This window comes from Canis aureus, chromosome 13 (genome assembly GCF_053574225.1).
Source record: "Canis aureus isolate CA01 chromosome 13, VMU_Caureus_v.1.0, whole genome shotgun sequence".
In the NCBI taxonomy this organism is placed as follows: domain Eukaryota; kingdom Metazoa; phylum Chordata; class Mammalia; order Carnivora; family Canidae; genus Canis; species Canis aureus.
In genome coordinates this window covers 20,893,798-20,921,461 of record NC_135623.1, presented here as the reverse complement: position 1 = coordinate 20,921,461, position 27,664 = coordinate 20,893,798, and the positions used below count along the sequence as shown (strand labels likewise).

At 36.8% G+C, this 27,664-nt stretch overlaps 1 protein-coding gene and 1 long non-coding RNA gene across 21 annotated transcripts in view; one reads left to right on the top strand and one right to left on the bottom strand.

The window, feature by feature from the left end:
- Window positions 1–27,664, bottom strand: part of PIK3R3 (phosphoinositide-3-kinase regulatory subunit 3) — a 139,837-nt gene that overhangs the window by 30,138 nt on the left and 82,035 nt on the right. For 7 of the 9 annotated variants that reach the window (XM_077845147.1, XM_077845150.1, XM_077845149.1 and 4 more), the window contains 4 exons: window positions 17,040–17,148; window positions 14,841–14,939; window positions 3,531–3,711; window positions 2,750–2,875 (listed from right to left, as the gene is read on the bottom strand). In XM_077845147.1, the coding sequence (XP_077701273.1) occupies window positions 2,750–2,875; window positions 3,531–3,711; window positions 14,841–14,939; window positions 17,040–17,122 (489 nt within the window). In that variant the 5' untranslated portion in view covers window positions 17,123–17,148. Of the gene's footprint in view, window positions 1–2,749; window positions 2,876–3,530; window positions 3,712–13,317; window positions 13,440–14,840; window positions 14,940–17,039; window positions 17,149–27,664 lie in introns of those variants that run through there. The other 2 variants (XM_077845151.1, XM_077845152.1) reach the window with 2 other exon arrangements.
- The window catches only part of LOC144282047 (uncharacterized), a 46,520-nt gene continuing 32,202 nt past the window's right edge, over window positions 13,347–27,664 (top strand). The window contains exons 1-4 of one of the 12 annotated variants that reach the window (XR_013350418.1): window positions 13,453–13,656; window positions 16,542–16,735; window positions 23,429–23,474; window positions 25,357–25,374. This is a non-coding gene — a long non-coding RNA (uncharacterized LOC144282047). Of the gene's footprint in view, window positions 13,657–16,541; window positions 16,736–23,079; window positions 23,291–23,428; window positions 23,475–25,356; window positions 25,498–27,664 lie in introns of those variants that run through there. The other 11 variants (XR_013350413.1, XR_013350417.1, XR_013350420.1 and 8 more) reach the window with 11 other exon arrangements.

Below are 27,664 nucleotides of genomic sequence, written 5' to 3'. Positions count from 1 at the left end.
AAAGCCAGACCCAACTATATATATTATTATCTATAAGAGATACACTTTAACTATAAAGGCACAAACAGATTGAAAGTAAAAGAACAGAAAATAAAATAAAATAAAATAAAATAAAATAAAATAAAATAGATAAGTAAGAAAGTAAAAGAACAGAAAAAACATATCATGCAAATACTAAGTATATGAAAGATGGTGGGGATATATTAGAAAAAGCAGACTTCAAGACCAGGAGGATTACCAGATTAAAAGAGGAATATTTCATATTTTTAAAAGATTTATTTATTTATTTGAGAGAGTGGGAAGGGAGAGGGACAGGGAGAGAGGGAGAGACAAAATCTCAAGCAGATCCAAAGAGGAGGACATGAGGCTCAATTCCACGACTCTGAGATCATGACCTGAGCTGAAATCAAGAGCCCAACACTCAACCAAATGAGCCACCCAGGTGTCCCAAGAAATATTTCATATTGATAAAGGGGTAAATTTACTATAAATATGTAAGCATTTAATAGAATTTCAATACACATAAAGCAAAAGCTAACAGGACTAAAAGAAGAAATAGACAAATCTACAATTGTAACTAGAGACTTTAAGATTCCTAATTAATGGACAGTACTAGCCAAAAAAAAAAAAAATTCAGTAACGATAGAGAATATTTGAATGACACTATAAATCATTTTGATCTAATAGATACTTATACAGGACTATACCAACAACTGAAAGAGCACTGTACCAACAACTTTACTAGTCTCTGTAAGTGTGCAAATTAACTAAGATAAAGCATGTATTAGGTCATAAGTTAATAAATTTCAGAAGACTGCAACCTTAATGAATATGTTCACTGACTACAAAAAAATTAAACCAGAATAATATCTAGAGGAGCCCCAAATATTTAGAAATTAGAGAACATATGCCCAGAGAAGAAATCATAAGGGAAACTAGAAAATATTTAAAACAGAATAAGGAAAATAACAGTATAACAAAATTTATAGGATTTACCTATAGGACTGCTTAGAAGGAAATTTATTGCTTTAAATGCTTCTATTAGGAAATAAAGTTTTAAAGCCAGCAAACAAAATTTTCACCTTAAGACAGTAAAAGAAAAGCAAATTAAATTGAAAGTCAAAAAAAAGGAAATAATAGCAAATAATAACATAAATAACAAACACAACAGAAAACAAACACTAGACAAAATCTGTTACTCTTATGTTCAATAAAGGATTCAGCCAAGTTATCAAGGCACTGAGAATTCACTATGAATTTAGTAAAATGAACAAATGCTATCATAAGATGGACTAATCAACACAGACTAATGCTTTTATAATTTGATATTCAAAGTAATAATCTGTGTTTCAAAGGAATGTGCAAAAATGGGGGCTCCCTGGTGGCTCAGTTGGTTAAGCAACTCTTAACTTTAGCTCAGGTCATGATCTCAGGGTGGTGAGATTGAGCCCTGCTATGGCTGAGCAGAATCTGCTTCTCCCTCTCCTTCTCCCTCCTCGTCTACCAGTGCCTCCACTCACACTCTTGCTTTCTATCTCTCAAATAAATAAATAATCTTTAAAAGAATGTAGATAAGAAATCCAGTTAGGAGTATTTTCTTAGGCCACTAGTGACCCAAATACTGCAATGAGTAAACTTCCCTCAACACCTGCACCTTCATAAAAATTCCCAGCACCTTTTATATATTATGTAACATCTCCAGGCAAATTAAACCAACCCAAGCTAACTAAAAAAGAATCCAAGTAGTTCTAGGAGGAGCCCCTGGGTAGCTCAGTTGGTTAAGTGTCTGCCTTTGGCTCTCGTCATGATCCCTGAGTCCTGAGATGGAGCCCATGGGCTCCCTGCTCAGTAGGGAGTCTGCTTCTCCCTTTGCCTCCTCTCCCCGTGCTCCTGCTCTCGCTCTCTCATATAAATAAGTAAAATCTTTTTTTTTTTTTAACTGTACTAGGAAAAGAACTAGAAAAAAAAGTTCTAGGAAGAGAACTAGATTATTCTTCAGAATTTTGTTCTGTTGCACATATATGATAAAAGAAATATTAAGATTTATGATCTAAAAACTGTGGTTAAGAATACTAGTGGTCTCATAATTCCCATTCAGGTTAAGAATACTAGTGGTCTCATAATTCCCATTCATTCTTTCTTCCTCAGTAAATTTTCAAATGTTAGTTGGGTACACCTGACCAAATAAAAACTAGCTTTCTTAGCCTCCCTGCAGCTAGTTATAATCCGTAGCTATGTCTTACTAGTGCAATGAAAGTAGAAGCAGTGTGTACTTTTTCTAGGAAGCAGCCTTAAAAAACAGGGAACTTTCCTCTCTCCTTCCTATTCTTCTACCTTGTTTATTAGAATATTGTTGTGATGGCTGATACTGGAGTAAGCCAACTTCTACAGATAGCAAAGCATCAAAATAGAAGAACTCTAAGCCCTAATGATTGTATAGACGACATAATATCCCTGGCACTGCCTATACATAAAAGAAAAATAAATTTCTATTTGACACTTTTGCTATTGTTATTTTTTATCATTTCAGTCAAACCTTATCCCAGTTAGTAATAACTGAAAAAAATTATACCCTTAACCAATAAAAAATTTATTTATGAATGGGAGAAGAATTTGTATTATCAAAGTCTCAAAAAGGCTGTTCGAGATACTAAGACAGCTAAGGATTGTCAGATGAATTACAGAAAATGTACAGTAACTGTAACACTGCATACTTACTTACCAGCCTCAATAGCAAAAATTTACTAACCTGGGATGTTCTGGTATATTCTTCATATAGCCGGTCATACTCTTTACTCTTTTCCTGATACTGAGAGTGGTACTCTTGCAGTTTTTTACCAACTGCATCAATGTTGTCTTCTTTTACCAATTGGTCCTGTACAGTTAAACAAAAGAAATAAAGAATGTTAACAATTCTGGCACATCAATTTTTCCACATCTATTTCTTTTTAAATTGCATTTCTACTGTAAGTTTAAGCCACTGTATTAATATTAGGCATGCAAAAGCACTAAATCCTTTTTTTAACACTATGACCAACCTTTAGATAACATCAAAATAAAAACTTATTTATAAAAAAATTAAGGACTGATACATAAATAGGAAACATAAACAAGTATTTTTATATAAAGTTGATAAGTACATGCAACAAGCTATTAAGGACTAGTAGCCACAGAATAAGTTCCAAAAATATCTTAAATCTTAAATAAGAAATTTCAAATGACTAGATTTTTTTCTTTTTCCTATTGATAAGCCTGGTAAATTAAAATGAAATGATGTTAAAGTGACTTGTTGAATATCTATCAAGAACTTCTATAGGGAGCCACCTGAGTAGCTCTGTGGATTAAGCGTCTGATTTTGGCTCAGGTCATGATCTCAGGGTCCTGGGATCGAGCCCCATATCAGGCTTCCTGCTCAGTGGGGAGTCTGCTTCTCCCTCTCCCTCTGCTCTTCCCCTGCTCATGTGTGCACTCAATCTCTCTCAAACAAAAAAATAAAAAGTCTTAAAAAAAAAAAACTTCTATAATCATACCTGTTGGTATCTGGACACTGGGTACATTAGCTTCACATCAAGTTTGGGATTGTACTGAGCAAGAGATTCATGATGATAGTGGTTAATGAGCTCCACCACAGAATTAAATGTCAGAGGATCAGAAAAGCCATATTTACCATCTCGATGATAGATCTTTATTAACTTATTATTGCCTCCCTTCCTGTGAACAAGACAGCAACTGTAGACCTTTTTCCCAAAAAATTCTATCAAAGTATTACTTTCATATAGAGATATAAAAGCACAGTGTCATATAATAAACAAGTTTTACTATGTTAATGAAACTGGAACAAGTGAAAAGGCATATATAATTAGGTATGTAAATATATATATATAATATCTTATTATTTTACAACTATTTCATTTGTCTATAAAATATCTTGGTTACTAAAGGCCAATATATCCGACCTGCATTCAGTATCAATAAACTAAACAAAAATAGTCACTTAAAAATAACTAAAACAGAAGCAAATTCTATCTTTTATTTTCTGAATAAATTTTCTACTTTGAAATCTATTAATATTTTTTCAGGAAGAACAGAGACAATCTCTTTAGAACCTAAAGATAAGTGGCTGTGTGCCTGTGGAGGGAAGTAGAAGCCATCTCTGTATGAAGGAGAAGGATAAGCATTTGTCACACATAATCACCAACACACTCAAGGTCTGACTGTGAATGCTCAAACATAATTAAGCTCCTTGAATGATTTATAACTGAATAATTAATCTAACACCTTACATTATTTTGTCTTTTATATTTGCTTATAATTCTTGGAAATGACTATTTATTTAGACCATCACAATAAGTAAATGATTCAACTGTCATTCAATTGTTTTATAAAGTATAGCTTTTGAAGAGCCATTTATATTAGAATGAGGTAATTTGATGCTTAAATAGTTTAGACCACTTTTGTTTATTGAGTCATATCCAATTGTCCCTTAAACATAATTTATAACCAAAGCTTAAAATGGCAGTGTTTTCCAAGTCCCACACAGTATAATCAAACCACAGCAGGTTGATTCATTCTATCATAACAAAACACTGCACCATTCCCACTCAACTCTTCTTATAACAGCATGCAGACTTAATGGGGGGAAAATACATCTCCACATCCCTTTATGCCACGCTATTACACATGATAAATGAGACATCAGGATTTGTGAAAGGTTAAACACAAAAGGTTTGAATCTATGGATTGATTTAGTAATGCTTATAGAAAGTCAGGATTTGGATGGATGAAGAACTATTCCTATAAAATGAACATTAGAAGGACCACCTAATCATATGTAGTTACTATGGGTATATACACCCACGCATATACTCACAATAAATGTAAGCTGATCTGCTAGAGAAAAGTTAAAAGGCACTCATTCCTTCAAAAAAATTTATTTGGGGCACAGGGGGGGCTCAGTTGGTAAAGCATCCAACTTGATTTCAGTTCAGGTCATAATCTCAGGGTGGGTGGAGAGACTGAGCCCCCCATTGGGCTCTACACCAGGTATGGAACCTAGTTAAGATGCTCTCTCCCTCCCCGCCTTAAAAACAAAACAAAACAAAAAACAAACAAAACTTTATTTTGATTATCTATTATGTGCCAGGAACTGTATGAGGTATAGTGCATATAAGGATGAACAAGCCAGACTTAGTTTAAGATAAACATAACAATAAATAACTAGATATATCAAATGGTAATAGGTCCTATGGGGAAAAAAAAGCAGAGTAAAGGAAAGAGTTCTGGGGGTAGATGGTCTGCTATTTTATATATGTTGCACAAAGAAAACCACTCTCTTCAGGTGGCATTTAAGCAGAGTCCTAAATGAAATGAGGGAAGTAGCACAGCAGATATCTAGGGGAAAAGTTTTTCAGGCAGAGGGAACAGCAAGTGCAAAGCCCCTGAGGTAGAAGCATGCTTGGCATGCTCAAGGCACAAGGAACAAGGTAATTTGATGCTTAAGGAAGGAAGCCAGTGATGCTGCGGCTGAATGAGCAAAAAGGAGAGAACTAATAGGAGAGAAAAGTAAGAGCTGTAAAAGGAGCCCAGATCATGTAACAATCTGTAAGCCAATTTATGGGCTTTGGCTTTTATGAGTAAGATGGAGAGACACAAGAGGATTCTGAACAGAATTATATCATCTATCATGATATAAAAGGTCCACTTTTTAATTTTTAAAAGGCCCACTCTAGCTGCCAGGTTGAAAACAGATCAAAGTGGGCAAGGGTAGAAGTAGGAAGATCAGTTGGGAAACTATTAAAATAATCTAGGCAAGTGATGATGGATGACATCCTGAACAAGGATAGTAGTAAGAGGCAATAGTGAGAAATGGTGGAATTCTACATATATTTTGAAGAAAGAGCTGACAAGATATGCTGATGTCATGGACATGGATGAGTATGAATGAAAGACAACAAAGATGATTTCAAGTTTTTTTTATCTTAAGCAATTAGAAGAATGGAATGGTTATTTATTGAAATGAAGAAGGCTATATAAAAAGAATATATTTAAAAGAGTATATTTAAAAGAATATATTTAAAAACATGTATTTTGTTTTTAAACATGTTAAGCTTGAGATATCCAGTGAACATCCAAGAGTAGATAATCCAGCAGCCTACTTGAAGAATGTGAAGTCAGGAGAAAGGCTGGGCTAGAGGTAAAAAAAATCAAGAGCTGTCTGCCTACAGAGCATAGTAGAACAAAAAAAGAAGTCTAAGGTTTAAGTCCTGGGTTCACCAATGTTTAGCAGTTAGGAAGATGAGGAAGAACCAGCAAAAGAAACCAAGAGAGACTGGGGCACCTGGGTGGCTCAGTGGTTGAGTGTGCCTTTGGCTCAGGGTGTGATCCCAGGGTCCTGGATTCAAGTCCCACATCAAGATCTCCATGGGGAGCCTGCTTCTCCCTCTGCCTATGTCTCTGCCTCTCTCTATCTCTCTCATGAATAAATAAATAAAATCCTTAAAAAAAAAAAAAGAAACCAAGAGACAGCAATTAATAAAGGAGAACTAAGAGCATGGTACCTTTTTAAGAAAGCATTTCAACAAAGAGAAAATGATCAACCAAGTAAATGATCTCGGGGCTTGAGAGATCCCCAAGTGATCTTGACAAAATAGTTTCAATGGAATGGTAAGGATGAAAGCCTGACTGTAATGGCTTTCATTGTAATGAAAGAAGATAAAAAAGAAATGTCTACAGACAACTGTCTTAAGGAGTACTGCTGTAAACAGGGAGGAGAGAAATACGGAAGTGGCTGGAAAGATAGAGGCTCAAGGGAATTTTCTTCATTATTCTTAAATGCGAGACAGTATCACATATTTATATGCTGACAAGAATGGCTCAGTAGAGACACAAAAACTGCTATCACCAAAGAAAAAGGACAAGATAATTCCGAGGGTGATGTCCTTGAACAGAATAGAGGGATGGAATGGGATTTAGTCCACAAGTAATGATGTGTGGATCCTGGACAAAAACTTGAACAGTCATCCAATGGAACAAGAGAAAGAGGGTATTCACATTCAGATGTAAATACATTGATAGCTGTGGCAACAGGATCATGAGGGAATTAGATATCTTCTATCTTAATGTTACCAGTGAAACAGGAAGCAATTTCAAAATTTTATTTATTTGAGAGAGAGAGCACATAGGGAGAGTGAGCAGGAGAAGCAGACTCCCCTGAGCAGAGAGTCTGTTGAGAGACTCCCAGAACCCTGAGATCATGACCTGAGCAGAAGGCAGATGTTTAACTGTCTGAGCCACCTAGGTGTCCCAGAAGTAATTTCTTTAGTTAGAAGGGGAAAGACAAGTTGTTGATTTGAAGGAAAAAAGAACACATGATATTGTCATATAGGAAAGTGGGAGAGCAAATGGATTGCAAAAATGCAGAAATTCAGCAGAGCAATACCAAAGGCCCATTTTAAGATCAGTAGTCATGAATTTTATGTGAGACCAGTGAGGATAGTGTTATTCTTCTCCACACTCAGCTATCCAGGTGTAGACAAGGAATAGAGTTGAATTTAACAAGTGTTGGAATAAAGTTGGGTGCCTACAGCATAGGAAAAGAGGAGCAAGTTTACTGAGGATATATTCACAAGGCTAATTTTAATAGATCATGGACTCTTGCGCAGAGAAGGAAGGAAATGAAGACATAAAGGAATTAAAGAATGGTGAATTTTTAATTATATATCTCTCCCTCACCATACTCTTCTTAAACAGAAGAATCATGCTATTTCTTCTAGTATCCTATCACCTAGCCTAACACTGGCATATAGCAGATTCCTAAAGATTTAACTACCCAGGGGCACTTGGGTGGCACAGTTGGTTAAGCTCCTGACTCTTGGTTTGGTTCAGGTTGTGACCTCAGGGTTGTGAAATCCAGCCCCACATTGGGTTCCGCATTCAGTGTGAGTCTGCTTATGACTCTCTCTGCCCCTAATGCCCACTCTCTCTCTCAAATAAATAAATAAATAAATAAATAAATAAATAAATAAATAAATAAATGTTTTTCAATATTTTTTTATTCATGAGAGACACAGAGAGAGGCAGAGACAGAGGCAGAGGGAGGAGCAGGCTCCTTGTGGGGAGCCCCATGAGGGACTCTATCCCAGGGCCCCAGAATCACAACCTGAGCCAAAGGCAGACATTCAACTGCTGAGCCACACAGGTGCCCCAAATCTTCTTTTTAAAAAAAGATGGGGCAGCCCCGGTGGCACAGCAGTTTGGCGCCGCCTGCAGCCCGGGGTGTGATCCTGGAGACCTGGGATCAAGCCTGCTTCTCCCTCTGCCTGTGTCTCTGCCTCTCTGTCTCTCATGAATAAATAAAATCTTAGAAAAAAAATAAAATAAAATAAAAAATTTAGGTATACAGATTTTCTACAATGAATACTATTTTTAAAAATAGTTACTGGGGGTTCCTGGGTGGCTCAGTTGATTGGGCATCTGACTCTTGGTTTCAGCTCAGGTTGTGATCTTGGGAATCATGGGGTTGAGTTCTGCATCAGGCTCTGAGCTCAGCATAGAGTCTGCTTGTCCCTCTCTATCTGCTCCTCCTCTGACTCACATGCCCTCTCTCAAAAAATATCTTAAAAAAAAGGTTACCGAATTGAAAAACTTCTATTTACTTATCATCTACCCTTCCCAGTCTGATTTCACGCTCATTACTCTCATTTGAGGGTCACCAACAACTTTTTTTTTGAGAGAGAGAGAAAGACTGAGAGTGTGGCAGTGGGTGGAAGGGCAGGAGAGGATTGCAAAGGGAGAGAGAGAATCTTAAGCATGTTCCATGCCAAGCATGGAGCCCAATCTCACAACCCTGAGATCACAACCTGTGCCAAAACCAAGAGTCAGACACTTAACTGAGTGAGCTACCCAGGTACCCGAAGGGTCACTAATGACATTGGACTAAATTCAGATTCTGCTTGCCTCCTCTCTCTACCACAGGCTCAGATATCTTTACAAGGCTGGGATTTCTACTCTTCCTTCCTTCCCCTCGACCCTGCCACCATTTGTTTTTGATATTTTGTCCTTCCATGACTTCTATGACACCTTCTATGACTTCTAAGAACTTCTGTTCTTCCTCTGCTCCTTCCTGCTGCTAAAAATATTTGCCCTTAGCCTCTATCTTTTCTTCGGTCTATAACTCTTTCCTTTACATCTCACTTACTTTATGTAGATGGTACCTGAATCTTTTGCTAGTTTTATGCACTCCTCTATGCATCAGACCTGCATTTCTAGCTATACTCTAGATATATTTTTACCTGGAAGTTCTGAAGCAGGTAATAATCAACATCTTTCCCCTGTTCTCCATAAAACAACTGTTCCTGACTTGCCTATTTCTATAAATGGCACATCCATTCTAAGCCCAGCAAGCTCAAACCAGTCATCTTTAGCTTTCTCCTCAACCTCATACCTACTCCCTACTCTATTATTAAATCCCTTGTATTCTTAGCTCCATATTGCCTCTGACTTTGACTCCTTAACTCCTTTCCTAGAGCTGCTATCCTAGCTAACAGTGTATCTTACCTTTCCATCATTTTATTCCCCTGCTTAAAACCCTTTTTTGGTGGTGGTTTCATGTGTGTGTGTTTTGCACTTTGAAATAAAATTCAAATTCTTTACCATGGCTCATTAGGCTCTGTGCATCTGTCTCCTTCCCACTTTCAAGTTCATCTCTGACTACTCTGTGGTCCACACTGTAAGCCAGCCACAGCAGTCTCTGTATTCACTAGATCCACCAAATCTTTCCAAAACTCAGTGTCTTGGCATTTTCTGTTCACCTTTCCCTGGAACACTTTTCTGGCCAGTTCTTACATATCCTTCAGTTTTCAGAAGGTCATTTCCTTAGAGAGGCCTTCCTTCTCAAAATTATCTTAAATTTTCTTTCCCTATATACCTATCACATAGCCCTATTTCCTAGATAGCATTTCATATACTGTGAAGTTATGTTTTTTTATGTGTTTGTCTCCCTCTTCCCTACTCCTACTTCCACCTCCAAATATAAACACTGTTGACAGGAGATCACATCCAGCTTGTTCATCATTTCCTTTTCCTAGAATAGTATCTAGAACATTGTGGACATTCAATAAATATTAAATGATTAAAGGATAAATTCTATTCTGGGTCACCATTACCCCTCAATTCATAATATTCTATATTTTTTTCTTTTCTTTTCTAAGTAAGCTTGATGCCCAATGTGGGGCTTGAACTCACCACCCTGAGATCAAGAGTAGTATGCCCCACCAACAAACTAGCCAGGCACCTCAATGATTCATAATATTCTAACTCTTTACTAGTATCTATTCTCTTTTCTTCTTTCTATTCAAATACAGTCTGTTCTATTCAAATACAGTCTGTTCATCAAATACAGTCTGTTCATACCCTTATATACCCTGTTCATATACTTCCCCTGCTGAAAAAATGCAATGGTTTCCTTTGCCTACCTACAATATTAAATGCAAACTCCACATTTTAGTAATCAAGACCCTCTTTAACATGACCCTTTTTCTAACCCTCCATCCCCTATCACTTGTTCCTTCTGTGGACTTGATCCTCTTGCCAAATGGGGCAAATAAGGCACTTGACCCTCTTGCCAACTGCATTTCACAGAACAGGGGATTGATTATAGTTTCTCACTTTCATATCTCTGTTCTTATTGTTACCCAATCCTGCAATCTCCTCTCTCACTTTATACATGGCCAAACCTATCCCCTTCTTCCAGATACACTGCAATGCAATTTGTTCCATGAATGACAGCTTTCTATATCCTCTCAACAAGATCTCTCTTTCCCTCCTTGAAACACCAAAGTATAATGTTTGATCTTCTCCTATTATTTTGGTTTAGTTCAAAGCAGTTTTCTTTTTTTAAGATTTTATTTATTTATGCATGAGAGAGAAAGAGAGAGGCAGAGACACAGGCAGAGGGAGAAGCAGGCTCCATGCAGGGAGCCCGACGTGGGACTCGATCCCGGGTCTCCAGGATCCCACCCTGGGCCGATGGCGGCAAGAAACCGCTGAGCCACCAGGGCTGCCCCAAAGCAGTTTTCTTTCTATCTATCTATCTATCTATCTATCTATCTATCTATCTATTTATTTATTTTTCCAAAGCAGTTTTCTTATTCCAGTTGCCCTCACCAGACTCTGGCTTCTTTGAGACAAAAATGTTAACTCATTGTTAGATCTTCTGCAGAGTAATAAGTTATGTGTATTTACAAACTCTAGAAAGACCATCACTTTTCTGCCTAACAAGGCCCAGCTAACTACCATTCTCTCTAAGAAAACTTCTCTTTCTTTCATTTATTCTTTCCTTTTAAATAGTTACTGAGTACCTATATGTCAGACCCTTTGCAAGATACACAAAAACTTTAAGATATTCTTGCCAATGTCCATTGACCAATGGATAAACAAAATGTAGTACATACATGCAATAGGATACTATTTACCCTTAAAAGGAAGAAAAGTCTGACATGCTACAACACGGATAAACCTTAAAAACACTACTATATGGAAAATAAGCCAGACACAAAAGGATAAATACTGTATGATTCTACTTATATGAGGTACCTAGAATAATCAAATTCACAAGGACAGAAAGTAAAACAATGGTTACCAGGATTCAGGGGAAGGGGTGAATGGGGAGAACTCTAATATAATACCACAATGCATTAAGGTGTAGTATATATGTGTTTTTCCTATTCCACCATGACGCACTAAGATTATAAACTCTTGAGGGTAAAATCATATCTTACTCATGTCCATGTTCCTGGTCCTACCATAATATCTAGCACAAAGATAACCCTCTAATCTTTAAAGCTGCAACAATAAAATGGGCTGCCTCAAAGGGAAGAAGATGCTAGCTCCCTCTGATTGAAAGATCATATGGAAGCTCAATGCTCTTTCTGAAAAATGTTATACAGGGAATTCCAATATGTGTCAAAACCCAGCTGGATGAGGCAGTATTAAAGATCCCTTCCGGTTGTAGGAGCCTAAGCATTCTCATGGTGTCTTGTAGACCAGGAGGCTGTGAGTGGGACCCCTTGCCCACCTTTGTTCCTGAACAGTACTGCAACTTCAGGGAAGTAACTGCAGGCTCTTTTCCTCATCCCAAGATACAAAAATTGTTGCTTTTAGTTAGGTGCATTTAGGAATCTAACCAACATAAAATAATACCTTTGTGTGGGATTAAAACCATCTTTCAGATAAATGAGGACATTCATTCTGTTAATATATATTTATTAGGCATCCATTGTCTAATACCTATCCATTATCACACACTGGAGTCTGGAGATGTAATGATGATTAAACAAAGTCCTCTTAGCAGAGAACTTAAATTCTAGTGCCGTGAGACAGACAAGGTGGAAGAGAAGAAGAAAATACTGAAGTGGCTCATACAAAGAATTAAATTGAGGTAATATATATCTTTGGATGGCTACTTTGGATTGAGTGATTAGGGAAGCCCTGAAGAGCTGGCAATCTGGCAGAGATCTGAATGATGAAAAGGAACCAAAGATGCAAAGATCAGAAAGGCCTATTGCAAAGGCCCTGGGGCAGGAATAAGGCTCCTTTGTCTGAGGTACAAAAGGGCTAGTGAGGTTGAATGCAGTGCAGGGAGGGAAGAGAGCAACGAAGAAGTCTAAGAAGTAGACAGAGTCCAGGTCAAATAGAGTTTTGTAAGTTAAAATAAAATCCAAAATCATTGACCTTAAGTGCAGTAGGGTAATTCTTAAAAGAATTTTAAGCAAAGGAATAATCAGACTCATTTCTTAAAATGATCACTCTAGTTTCTGTACAGAAAATGGGCAACAGGGGGTGGAGAAGGTTAGAAATTTATAAGATGCTGAGAGGCCTGTCAGGAAACAATTGCAAAAGATCAAGCAAGAGGATGGTGGCTTATTTTGGGTGGTAGAGAAGTATGATGAGATTATGAATACAGATTTGGAGGTAAAGTTGGCAGGACTTGTTTAATGATGGATTTGGATGTGAGGATGAGGGAAAAACGGAGGGTTAAAAAGAGATGTAATTTGAGCACTATAAAGATGGTGATTCTATTTCTGAAAAAAAAAAAAGTAAATAGAAGAGAAACAGTTTGAGGAGGAGGAACTGGGTTAAAAATCAAGAATTCTTCTTTGACCATGTTCAAATTAATATGTCCCCTAGTTATCTAAGTGGCACAGTCAAGTGGGTAAATGGATATATGCATGTGGAGTTCTGGAGGTCAGAGCTGGGATGAAGTTTATGAATCATCACCATGTAATTGCATATTAAAGCCACGGAACAGAACAAGCTCACCTTGGGAGAATGAATACAGAGAAAAGAAGGAGGCTGAACTCCCAGCCTGGAACACTTGATATTTACATACCGAGCAAAGGAATGGTTGGCCTAGAGTTAGGAAGAACATCAGGAGAGTGTGATGTCATAACAGCCAAGACAATAAACTGTTTCTAGGAAGAAGTGCCTATGACTAATGCTGCTAAGAGGTCAGGTGAGGTAAGATGAGAGAAATGGTCATTGGTTTAGCAGTCCTTGCAGAGTGATAAAGATAAGCCTGACGGGAGCAGAAAACAAAACTTGAGTCAAATGAATCACTACAGAACTTTGATTATTCCTCAGCACAACTAAAGTCCCAAGGTATTAACTTCTTATAATGTCCTTACCAGAAACTCCAAATTTCTAACACAAAATATATGATTTTTCCTAAAGATAGTAGGCAGAAAGGTAGCAAGGAGTCAGGTAAATCTGGATCTGAATCCATTATCTGCCATTTACTAGCTGTGTGTTTTTAGGAAAGTTTCTTAACTAGGTTAAGCTTCAGTTGCTTTGTCTATAAAATGGAAATCTGAATAATACCAACCACAAAAGGTTGTTGTAAGGAATAAGAAAATATTGCATGTAAAATATGCAGTACAAGGGAGTTGTTATCACTGCTGTTTTCATTATATTTTTATTTGACAGTCCCTTTAAAAAAATAACACTTTATTATAATTAGGCTATTATAACTGTTAAAATTAAATGTAAAAATATCTGATGCAGTTTTCCTAATCTTTTAAAATATATGTTCCATCTGGGGATCCCTGGGTGGCTCAGCAGTTTGGCACCAGTTTGGCCCAGGGCGCAGTCCTGGAGTTCTGGGATCGAGTCCCACGTCGGGTTCCCTGCTTCTCCCTCTGCCTGTGTCTCTGCCTCTCTCTCTCTCTCTCTCTCTGTGTGTGTGTGTGTGTCTATCATGAATAAATAAATAAATATAAAAAAATAAAATAAAATAAAATAAAATAAAATAAAATAAATGTCCCATCTTTGTAAATTTAAAAGGTGATACGTCTACGACTTAGGAAATTCTAAAATGCCCACACATGTGGCATGACAGAGGAGGCTGAGAATTGCTTTATTTTATATATATCTTCATCAGCCTAAACTGTTGAGTTTTACTCTCTGAAGTCTGCACTGAGGAAAACAATGGGGTTAGTAGAGGGGTGGATTCCCAACATATCATTAATAACCTCAGGCTGGGCCCATGACTTCAACTTCACTCACAAGGTCAACAGTATAATTCTTACCTTTGCAACTTACTTTTAAGGATTTTAGCCTTTTTGTTTTATTCCTACATAAAAATGAAAATTGTTGCCATTTTCATATAAAACATTTAAATATTTAACATGTAGGGAAAGGATGGTAAGCCAAACAACTAAAAATTATCTAAATTAAGTACAAATATTTTTAAATGTGTAAACATTTAAATATATATAAAAATCTCCATATGCCCAGAAATAAACAACACTAGTAGAACACTAGTCAAAATACTGAAAAATACTTACCGCAAAGTCAAGGTGTAATCCCCCTGCATTTTTGTTGAGGCATCTCTGACCAAGAACGTACCATCTGGCATATCCCTTAATTTGTCATTTACCTCCTCCCTGAAAAATAGGATTATAGGAAAAATGGAAAAAATGTAATCATTGATTGTTCTCCTCACAGATTACTACTAAGGCTAGTTAGGTGAGTATGTCTAAGGTCACAGAATTATGGGGGCTTTCAGGGGTCATTTAATTCCTCCCCTTAGATATGATCTTTTTGTTTTGATTTTTGGTATTATGCAATCTAAAGAAGGGCTATTTGCTTTTTAAACCCTTCCAGATATCAACCGTCTGTAGGGGATAGTATTTCCATTAAGCCTTTAGGGCTTCCTTAGGCAGGTCTGAACTTGTAGGGTTTCAGGAAAAACCAGCAGCTGTTTAGAAAGTAGGTTGTATTTAAGCAACAGTGGCAGCTGTGTCTGATCAGAGGAGGGAAAGATTCACTAAGTTCACAACCTTTCAATATAATCTCCAGTTTGAATTTATACTGATGACAAATTCCTCCTGCAGAGTTGGTTTAGAACTCTAAGGAAAAAAACACTAGAACACTCAGGATATGGCAGGGCATAGAAGACTCTTGAGTTACAGACCCACAAAGTCTTAGAATATAAATTTAAATGGTATTTAAATATAATAGGCTCTTTCGTTGTACAATTCTAAAAATTTTCTGATCCATTTTAATATAAAATATATTAAATCTCCTCCAAAAAATTAAACATAATTACCATATGACTCAGAAATTCCACTTCAGGGTATGCACCCTAAAGAACTAAAAGCAGGGACTTAAGGGGCATTCATGGGTGGCTCAGTCGGTTAAGCAGTCAACTCTTGATTTCAGCTCAAGTCATGATCTCAGGATTGTGAGATCAAGCCCCATGTTGGGCTCCGAGTTGGGCGTGGGGCCTACTTAAGATTCTCTTTCTCCCTCTGCCCCTCCCCCCCAATAATAAGGAAATAAAAATATAAAAGCAAGGGCTTGAATAAACATTCATATACCAATGTTCATGGCGACATTATTCAAAATAGCCAAAAGCTATATACAATCCAACTGTTCAAAGACAAATGTCCAGATGAATGAATATATAAAAATGTGGTATATACACATAATGGAATATTATTCAGCCTCAAAGAGGAAGGGAATTCTGATACATGCTACAACATGGATGAACCTTGAAAACATTTGTTAAGTGAAATAAGCCAGTTACAAAAGTATAAATATTGTACGATTCCACTTATGTGAGGTACCTAGAGTAGTCAAATTCATAGAAACAGAAAGTAAGATGGTGGTTTCCAGGGCTGGGGAGAATAGGAGGAAAAGGCAGTTAGTGTTAAATGAGTACAAAGTTTCTCTTTGAGGAAGATGAAATAGTTCCAGAGATGGATGATGGTGATGGTTGAACAATACTGCAAATATACTTAATGCCACTGAACTGTACATTTAAAGATGGTTAAAATGGTAACAAAGAAAAAAAAAAAAAAAGAAATGAGTGCCACTTTGGTAGTTGAAGAGAACAGACTAGAGAAAGAAAAATACAGGTATACTGGAATACAGCATCAACCTTGAACCCAATTTGACAGAAATGAAGAAGTCTTTTTTAAAAACAAAATTCAAGAAAAATAAGAAATTTGAATATTCAATATGTATTTTCCCCCCTTTTCTAGGTTCAAAGTTTTCCAAAACTACATTTTACCCCAAAAGCATTTTACTGTTCTAGAGTCCCGTTTCTCAAGATGAGGCATGTGAAGAGTGCCTCAAAATCATCTGGGGAAGTTGTTAAATGCACATTCCTGGGCTACACCTCAGTGGATTCTTGTGCATACAAAGATTGTGGAACTGTTGCCTTAGACACAGAAAGGTAAAGAAAATTAGATACCTATACTATCTTTTATACAAAAACACACGTAACTATCCTGAATCTTTTAAGTTTCATTTATTCAGAAATCTATGCTTAATACAGTATTAAAAGTAATAACCACACCTGTAATTTAAAGATTTTCTTGTGGGAAGGACAGTACTTAGAAACTTTTGAAGTATTCTCACAATTTTTAAAATGGTAATCTTTAAATGACAACTAGCAGGGCATGAAAAGGTTTTATTTTTAACTTCTCAAAAATGATTTGTTTCTAAACTGCATTGAATTATAGTAGCATTTTAGTTACCTTGAGATATCCCCCCAGTACCATTCTGCATCCTGAAGAGAAATAGAACTGTCCTTCATTCCATTTGTAATGGCTGAAGTCATTGGCTTAGGTGGCTTTGGTGGAAGAGCTAGAAGAAAAATGAATATTATTTTGTAGATGTAAATTAATATTTGTTTTCTAATTTCCTCAATCAGGAACAGCTCATTAACCAATGTACATTAAGATTCAAATAATTATAAATTAAAATAAATGTTATTTTATGTTAAATGTTAGCCAAAGAAGGAATCCTTTTAGAACTCCACCAATTAACTGCCTAAAATGTAAAATTTTCAAGCTACTTGGGGTTTTCCCCTCTTCTTATAAACTGCTAACTTTTAATTCTGAACGAATGTCCAAAAAAACTTCATCATCTCTCAAAAGACAATGTAAAGAAAGCCCCTTCACAAACAATTCAGTCCAAAACCCATTAAGTCACGGTGGCCAAGAATTAGTGTCAGAGCCCAAAGCAGGTGAAAGAGGATTAGGTCTACAGAAGAGGGCAGCAGGAAGCACAGGATCTCAGTGCTTGAGGAGGGTGAGGAGGAGATCCTCACTGAGGCAGCCTGGCATGAGGTGTTAAAGTTAAATGAAGGAAGAAGAAGGGCAGCTGTGCAGGGCCCATGTAGCATGGAGTCGTGGAGACCAAGGCAATGAGGATGCAGTCCTCAGAAGAAGGCATACCAATACCGTCAGATAAGGGTGAAAGAGTTTCTACTTGGGGGAGGGAAGGCTGGGAGGTGTCAAGGGGAACACAGCAATGGCTATAAGAGAATGGGTACACACAGAGAGATAGATCAAATAAGTAAAACTATTACAAATAATAGGAACCAGATTTCTCACAGTCTATCTAAAAAGGAAGTTAGATATGGAAAGGTGAAAAAACAGAATGATCCTTCTGGTTTGGAACTGGAATTATAGCCATTGATACACACTCATGATTCAATAGCAAGACAGATTCTAGATGCAAATGTCTGTACATACAGGGAATAGAACTATTCCCTAGCTCTGTCCCCCAAGAGGTCCTAAGATCAGCAGCAACCCCCAATATGCATAATTAGCACTCAGATCTTGGTTTTAAATGCTATTCTCTACTAAAAAGAACTGCTCTTTTAAAAATTTTTAAAAAGGGCAGCCCTGGTGGCACAGCGGTTTAGCGCCGCCTGCAGCCCAGGGCATGATCCTGGAAACCCTGGATCGAGTCCCACATCAGGCTCTCTGCATGGAGAGCCTCTGCCTGTGTCTCTGCCTCTCTCTCTCTCTCTCTATGAATAAATAAATCTTTTTAAAAATTTTTTAAAAAATTTTTAAAAAAGAGCCACTCTTTGAAGAAAAGCCAAGTCCAGGGTTGAGATAGAGCTAGGCTAGAGCAAGAACCAAATGAACCTTGAATACCATGTTATGCCAAAAAATTTTTTTTTAATTTTTTTATTTATTTATGATAGTCACAGAGAGAGAGAGGCGCAGAGACACAGGCAGAGGGAGAAGCAGGCTCCATGCACCGGGAGCCCGATGTGGGATTCGATCCCGGGCCTCCAGGATCGCGCCCTGGGCCAAAGGCAGGCGCCACACCGCTGCGCCACCCAGGGATCCCTATGCCAAAAATTAATAAGCAAGTGCTCTAAGAATGAGTGGCCATGACAAAAGAATAAAGAAGCCCGCTTGAAGGGTCTCCCACTATCGAATATGGAACAATTGGAGCATCAATACAAACAATGATAGTAAGGGAATATAAGCCATCAAGCAAAATAAGAATCCATGTGCCCAAGCAGATATAAACAAATAAATGAAAAACTGAAAGATTTACAAGGAGGATTTATATAATCTCAAAGGGCTTTCCCACAAAATGATTAGTCACAAAAGTAAAAAAATAATAATAGTGGAGAAGCCTGGCAAACACCACCTTAATCAAGTAATCAATCAAGTTAATACCACCAGTAATGATAAAATCTTGGGTTCCCAAGTAGGATGCACTGGAAGAACACTAACATCACTTCTGTGATATTCCTGCCAAATACGCATAAACTGAGTTTAATCATGAGGAAACATCAAACCATAATTTAGAGACATTCTACAGAAAAACTGGCATGTAATCTTCAAAATTGTCAAGGTCATGAAAATCAAGAAAGATTGAGGAACTGTTTCAGACTGAAAAAGACTAGAGAATCATGACAAATGCAATGTGTGATTCTGGACTAGATCCTTTTTGTTATAAAGGATATTACTGGAATAAGGAAAAAACTTGAATGGAAGCTGAGGATTAATATTGGTATTATAATCCATCAACATTAATTTTCTGATTTTGTAATGCAGTTATGTAGGATAATGTTCTTGTTGGAAAATACACACAAACATGATCATTGTAGGGTATGTATCATGTTGGCAACTTACTTTCAATGGTTCAAAAAAACAAGTTATTTGGACTGTACTTGCAACTTCAGAAGTGTGAGATGGTTTCTACATTTTACTAATGAAAAAGTTGAGATAATATGGACGGAAGAGGGGAACAATGTGAATATGTTCTTCAAAACAGAAACCGCTTACTGTCCAATGTTTTTAACAAGCATATCAGAAAATTCAGTGGTAAAAGAATAGTCTTTTTAACAAATGGTGTTAGGACAACTGGTTACCCACATTCAAAAGAATACAGTTAGGCCCCCATATCATACCATATGTAAAAATTTACTCATAATGGACCAAAAACCTAAATGTAAGAGCTAAGACTATAAAACTTTTTTTGTGCTTCAAATGACATCAAGAAAATGCAGAGACAACACACAGAATGGCAAAAATCTTTGTAAATCTTGTATATGATAAACAAAATTGTATCTAGAATACATAAAGAATTTTGCAACTTAATAAAAAGACTGAAATAAAAATGGGCACAGGACCTGAATAGATATTTCTCTAAGGAAGATAATGGCCAACAAACCCATGAATAGATAATATCAGCCATCAAGAAAATAAAAATCACAGTAAGATACCACTTTAGGGGTGCCTGGGTTACTTAGTCATTTGAGCAGGTCTTGGATTATCTCTCCCTCCCTCCCCCTCTGCCTCTTCCCTCACTTGCTAGTGCTCTCCTCCTCACTACCCCATTAAATCAATGAATCAATCAATTTTGGGGGGAAAAAAGATACCACTTCACACATACTAGGATGCCTTTACAGTTCACCCTTCGACAATATGAGTTTGAACTGCATGGGTCCTCTTGTACACAGATTTTTTTTCAATAAATATACTGGAAAATTTCTTGAAGATTTGCAAGTTTGAAAAATCTTGCAGAGAAAGCATCAAAAGCTAGAAATATCAAAAAGCTTAAGAAAAAGATTTATCACAAATGCATAAAATATATGTATATACCAGTCTATCTTATCATTTACTACCATAAAATATACACAAATCATAAAAAGTTAAAATTATCAAAATTTTATGCAAACAGACTGTACATGGCCCCATTTGCAGTTGGCAGAAATGTAAACAAGGGTAAAGATACAGTACTAAATAACTGCATAAACTGTAATACATACTGTACTACTGTAATAATTTTGTAGCCATCTCTTGTTGCTATTGCAGTGAGCTCAAGTGTTACGAGTATCAGCTTAAAATGCCCTGTGACACTAATCATATCTGCATGAGCAGTTCATCTCTCCAGTGAATTGCATATTGCAGTAAAAAGTAATCTCCCATGGTTCTTGCATACTTTTTGTGTTTAGCGCAGTACCATAAACCTTGAGTAATACCAGAGGACCCATACAAAGTGCCACTAGTGAGGCTAGAAGCTCCCAAGAAGCAAAGAAGAGTCATGACATTACAAGAAAAAGTGAATTGCTTGACTGAGGTCTGCAGTTGTCCACCAGCCTAAGGAACATTGTTTTAAAAAATAATAAAAAATTTGTGAAGCCACAAATTGGCTATGCCAATTGGCACAAAAACCTTGCACGTTTTAGGATATACCTTTTTATGCTGTATTGAAAATGCAGCTTTTACGTGAGTGCAGGACTGCTCTAAGAAAGGCCTAATTATAGATTCTAATATTATTCAAGAAAAAACTACACCACTATAGGACAACTGAAAGCGAAAGGAAGGTGAAGGATCTAAAACTGGAGAATTTTTTTTTTAAAGATTTTATTTATTTATTCATGAGAGAGAGAGAGAGAGAGGTAGAGACATAGGCAGAGGGAGAAGCAGGCTCCATGCAGGGAGCCTGACACGGGACTGGATCCCTGGTCTCCAGGATCAGGCCTGGGCTGAAGGTGGCGCTAAACTGCTGAGCCACCCAGGCGGCCCAAAACTGGAGAATTTAACCAGTAAAGGATGGTTTGATAATTTTAGAAAGAGGCTTTAAAAATGTCAAGATAACAGGGATGCCTGGGTGCCCAGCATCTCAGGGCGTGATCCTGGGTCCGGGGATGGAGTTCCACATCAGGCTCCCTGTGAGAAGCCTGCTTCTCCTTCTATGTCTCCGCCCTCTGTGTCTCTCATGAAAAAAGTAAAATCTTAAAAAAAAAAAAAAAAAAAAAAAAGTCAAGATAACAGGAAAAGCAGCTTCTGCCAACCAAGTGGGAGCAGACAAGTTCCCAGAGGCCCATAAGAAAATCATGGACGAGAAAGGATGTCTACCTAAATAGGTTTTTAATGCAGACACAAGTGCCCTTTTTTAGGGGGAAAAAAAAATGCCACGAAGGACATTCATCGGTAAGAAAAAGAAGTGAGCACCAAGATTTAAGACAGGAAGGGATTTAAAAAAAAAGACAGGGGCTAACTCTACCATTTTGCACAAATGCAGTTGGGTTTATGATCAGGAGAACTGCCCTTATCTATAAAGTTGCTAGCCCCCAAGCCTTGAAGGGAAAAAAACACCAGCTGCCAGTCTTCTGATTATACAACAAGAAGGCGTGGACAACGAGAATCCTTTTTCTGGATTAGTTCCATTGATGCTTTTTGTTCCTGAAGCCAAGAAGTACCTTGCCAGTAAAGGACTGCCTTTTAAAATTCTTTTGGAAAAAAATAAAAATAAAATAAAATTCTTTTGATATTGGACAATGTCCCTGGTCATGAATTCAACATCAAAAATGTTAAAATGGTCTATTTGCCCCCAAATACATCTCTAAATCAGCACCTAGATCAGGGGGTCATAAAGACCTTTAAGGCTCATTATGCACAGTACTCTTTGGAAAGGATTGCCAATGGTCTAGAAAAGAACCCTGATAGAACATCATGAAAGTCTAGAGGGATTACATCACTAAAGATGCCATCACTGTTACAGAAAAAGCAGTGAAAGCCATCAAACCCAAAACAATAAATTCCTGCTGGAAAAAATAGTGTCCAGATGTTGTACATGACTTCACAGGATTCACAATAGAGCAAATCAAGGAAATCTTGAAAGAGATTGTGGATATGGGGGGGGGGGGAAAGGTGGGAAGTGAAGAGTTTCAAGATATGGATCTTAGAGAAATTCAAGAGCTAAGTGACACCACACCAGAGGAATTAACAGAGGACAACACGACAGAGATGAGTGCTTCTGAAATGGTGTCATATGATAAGAAGGTAAAGAAGCAGTTCCAGGGATCCCTGGGTGGCGCAGCGGTTTGGCGCCTGCCTTTGGCCCAGGGCGTGATCTTGGAGACCCGGGATCCAATCCCACGTTGGGCTCTCAGTGCATGGAACCTGCTTCTCCCTCTGCCTATGTCTCTGCCTCTCTCTCTCTCTGTGACTATCATAAATAATTAAAAAATTTTTTAAAAATCATTTTTAAGAAGCAGTTCCAGAAAACAAATTGACATTAGACAATGTGGCAGAAGGATTCCAGATATTCAAAACTGCTTTTGACTTCATTTAGGATATGACACAAGCACTGAAAAAAAAGAAATGATGGAAGGATTGGTACTGTATAGAAACGTTTTTTAGAAAAATAAAAAAAGCAAAAATGTCAGATAGAAATTACTACATATTTCCACAAAGTTACACCAAGCATGCCTGCTTCTCCTCCCACCTTCTCCACCACTTCTGCCATCCTAAGACAGCAAGACGAGTAACTCTTCTTCTTCCTTCTCTTCAACCTATTCAACATGAAGGTGGCACAGATGAAGATCTTTATAATGACCCAATTCCACTTAGCAGCAAATCATCATCATAAATTTATCTGTTGTACATGTGTCTTGATATGAAAATCTAATAAGTATATAGCAAGAATTGCATCAGGTGTTTTTGTCATCATCATTACCAATTGTACTGATGCTTCGTTATCAGTGCATAAATTATTATCTGTTAAACATGAATTTTTTTTCACAGTATCTTTTCATTTTTGATGTCTAGCATTGGTAATATGGATAATATCTTACAGTGTTTTCTATCATATAATAATGTAGGTACCAAACACATTTTGTAAACAGACAACATAAACTTATACAATCGGTAAGTACAGTACTGTAAAAGTGTATTTTCTCTTATGATTTTCTTTTTCTTTTCTCTAGTTTACTTTATGGTAAGAATACAACATATAATACATACAACATACAAAATATGTGTTAAACAACTGTTTTTGTTATCAATAAGGCTTCTGGTTAACAGGCTATTAGTATATAAGTTTTCGGGGGGGTCAAAAGTTATACACAGATTTTGGACTGCATGGGGATTGGTGCTTCTAACTCCCATGTTATTCAAAGGTAAACTGTAATAAAAAAGACAGACAAGTGTTGGTGAGAATATGGAGAAACTAGAACTCTTGTACACTGCTGATGGCAATATAAAATGATGCAACTGTTTTGAAAACAGTTTCGCAGTTCCTCAAAATATATCCAGCAATTTCAATCCTAGGTATATACTCAAGAGAAATAAAACATACATACACAAAAACTTGTATATGAAGGTTTATAATGGTATTGTTTGTAATAGCCAAAAAGTGGAAACAACTCGATATCCATCAATAGATGAATGGGTAAATAAAATGTGGTATATATCCATACAGTAGATTATTATTTAGCAGTAAAAAGAATGAAATATTCTATAAAATGTATGAACCAAAGAATATTTAGGCTAAGTGAACAGCCTGTCACAAAAGACCACATATTTAGATAATTCCACTGTCCAGAACAGACAAATTTACAGAGACAGAAAGTAAATTAATGGTTGCCTAGGGCTAGGGGTGGGATTAAAGAGGAAAAGGGAAGGACAACTAATGTGTGCAGAGTGGGATAATGAAAATGTTACAAAACTGTTTGTGGTGATGGTTGCAAAACTCTGTGAATGTACTATATACACTTTAAAAGTGGATGAATTTTAAAGTGTATAATTTAAATTTATTTAAAAAAATTTTTTAAGTTTTTTTAAGGATTTTTTTTTTTTTAAGATTTTACTTATTTATTCATGAGAGAGAGAGAGAGAGGCAGAGACACAGGCATGGTTGGAGAAACAGGTTCCATTCAGGGAGCCTGATGTGGGACTCGATCCTGGGTCTCCAGAATCAGGCCCTGGGCTGAAGGCAGACGCTCAACCGCTGAGCCACCCAGGCATCCCTATAATTTAAATTTAAAGTGTGAACTTTATATCAATAAAGCTGCTATTAAAAAAAGAAAAAAACTATCAGGCTATTAAAATTACTAGATGAGAAAGAGTTTACTATAATCCATACTTTTTTATAAATGTTATTTATACCTATCTTGTTTGAAAAGGACTTGATGTGGGTTATAAAAAGTAGTTGCAAGTGGACATATAAAATTTGCAAAATTTAAAATTCTTCTATGTATTCATAAGGATTAACACAGTTTAAACTTATGCCATACAAAGCATTGTGTTATAGCTATGAAAGGTACAAAGACAAAGTATTTCCAGCACTCAGAAGAACAAACCTAGAGGGAATGACATATAGAAACACCTAACCATTAACACTCAGCAGAACAAAGTAAATACTTTTTTTTGGGGGGGGGGGGTGCAAAGTAAATACCATAATAAAGGTAAGAACAAAGTGTAATGGAAACCCAGCAAAAGGAGCACTGGATAGCTTTCTGCGGAAACTTTAATTCAAACACTAAGCTTTTCAAACCTAGTCCTTACTGAACTAAGTGCCATGACCAGCAGAGCCCAACAAGAACCAGTAGACCTCCTGGGGTTAGCAGTGGGTTACACCCTAATCACCAGGAGGAATCACAGACTTGGTCTTATCTATATCCCTTCTCTGGAGACATTCTATGCTAAATTGAGTTGACCAGGCTGTGTGGGGAATATGTTATTTATGGATAATAATAGTTCACTGATAGCTCTTCTACAACTAACAAACATATAATGACCATTTCATCAGTTACACAGGGTTGCCCAGAGCCTCCTTGTATCTCGTTTTTCTCATCTGCAGAAATAAGAATGAAATGAAAGAAGTTTCTACAGAAAGTCTCTAAAACAGCACAACTATAATAAACTATAAGACCTGAAATGAATCTATACTGGCCTATTTATACATCCTAACTTATTATCATTCTATACATATATTATATAATTATTGAATACCTCCTAGGTTCTAAAAGTCGAAATTACAGCAATAAGCTAGACACAGTCTCTATACTTACAGACTTTACAGTCCAAAAAAACAAATTAAGATAATTCATTATTCCTAAAATCATGAGCATGTTCAAATTTAGCTCAACTACAGTCTTCAAACTAAAAGCTTTGCTTTCTCTAGTATTTGATCCCCCATCATCATGTAAATTATAGAATTTACTAAATAAAAGCAAATAAAAATATATCTTAACCTTCTAGTTATATGGAGATACGCAAATTTGTATCTACATGTTGCCCCAAGAGCATGATATTATAAATAAGGTTAGGGGATCCCTGGGTGGCACAGCGGTTTGGCACCTGCCTTTGGCCCAGGGCGCGATCCTGGAGACCCGGGATCGAGTCCCATGTCGGGCTCCCGGTGCATGGAGCCTGCTTCTCCCTCTGCCTATGTCTCTGCCTCTCTCTCTCTCTCTGTGTGACTATCATAAAAAAATAAATAAATAAAAATAAAAATAAATAAAAAAATAAATAAAATTTCTGATCTATTAAAAATAAGTAAATAAATAAGGTTAAAAAATTCTAAATCACTTATTATTTTAAGTAGGTCAAATGGAACATATTGAGAGAAAAGCTAATTAAGGTACATTAATTATCTTTCAACCACTTGACAAGGTAGTTCTTGCACTGGATGAGCACTGCAGTGCTGAGTGATGTTAAATGCACCTGAACAAATATCTTCCTAAATAAGTATCTGTAAAATACCTAGCACTTTTGTTTCTGTTTAATAGGTAAGCATTTCTCTTTCCATTTTCAGACACTGTATTACAAGTTTTTAAATATCAACAATACACAAAGATTTTTTTTAAAGATTTTATCTGTTTATTCAAGAGAGAGAGAGAGAGGCAGAGAGGCAGAGACACAGGCAGAGGGAGAAGTAGGCTCCATGCAGGGAGCCTGACATGGGACTCGATCCTCTGACTCCAGGATCATGCCCTGGGCTGAAGGCAGGCACTCAACCACTGAGCCACCCAGGCGTCCCAATACACAAAGATTTTTAAATTCAGTTTTAATATGTAGATATATGAACATATACACACAAATGTATATGTGTTTTTGTGCACATATATGTATATATGCATAAAGACATCTAAAAAAAACCAAACTGTTAATAGTGTATATAACAGGGATGAGGGCACTTTGTGTACTTTTTTTTTTTTTTTTTAAGATTTCATTTATGTATTCATGAGAGACAGAGAGAGAGAGGCAGAGACATAAAGGAAGAAGTAGGTTCTTCGCAGGGAGCCTGATGCGGGACTAGACCCCGGGACCGAGGATCAAGCCCTGAAGCTGAAGGCAGACGCTCAACCACTGAGCCACCCAGGTGTCCCTGTGTTTTCCTTATATATGTTAAAAAAAAAATGAGTTATGAGGAATTTTTCATTTTAATCTATTGTGTTTTCCAACTTTTTAAAAAAACTTCCAAAAATTCACTTTGGTATTTTTTAATTAAAGAAAGTATTCAGGGGACGCCTGGGTGGCTCTGCAGTTGGGCGTCTGCCTTCAGCTCAGGGCGTGATCCCGGAGTCCCAGTATCAAGTCTCACATTGGACTCCCCGCGGGGAGCCTGCTTCTCCTTCTGCCTCCGGGTCTTTGTCTCTCATGAATTAGTAACTAAATCTTAAAAAAAAAAAAAAAAAAAAAAAAAAAAAAGGTATTCGGGGCTACCACACTGTAAAAAGATTATTTATTCAGTCAGAATCTACAAATAATCTATAAACAGTAAAGTATCATATCAAAGTTAAATGTGCTGAAATTGATAACTGTGGTACACTGTGGAATATAAAGGAACATTCCTATTCTTAAGAAATACATATTAAGGTATTCAGGAGTAAAGGGCTGAAATGACTGTAACTTATTCTCAAATAGTTCAGAAAAAAGCATGATTTTATATAAAGAGAGAATATGAATGATAAAACAAATGGAATAAATGTTAACAAGTGAAACTGATTATGTTCTTTGCATTCTTATTTTTGCACATTTTCTGTAAGTTTGAAATTATTTCCAAATAAAATATTTAATTAAAAAAATTAAGAATCAAGGATGCCTGGGTGGCT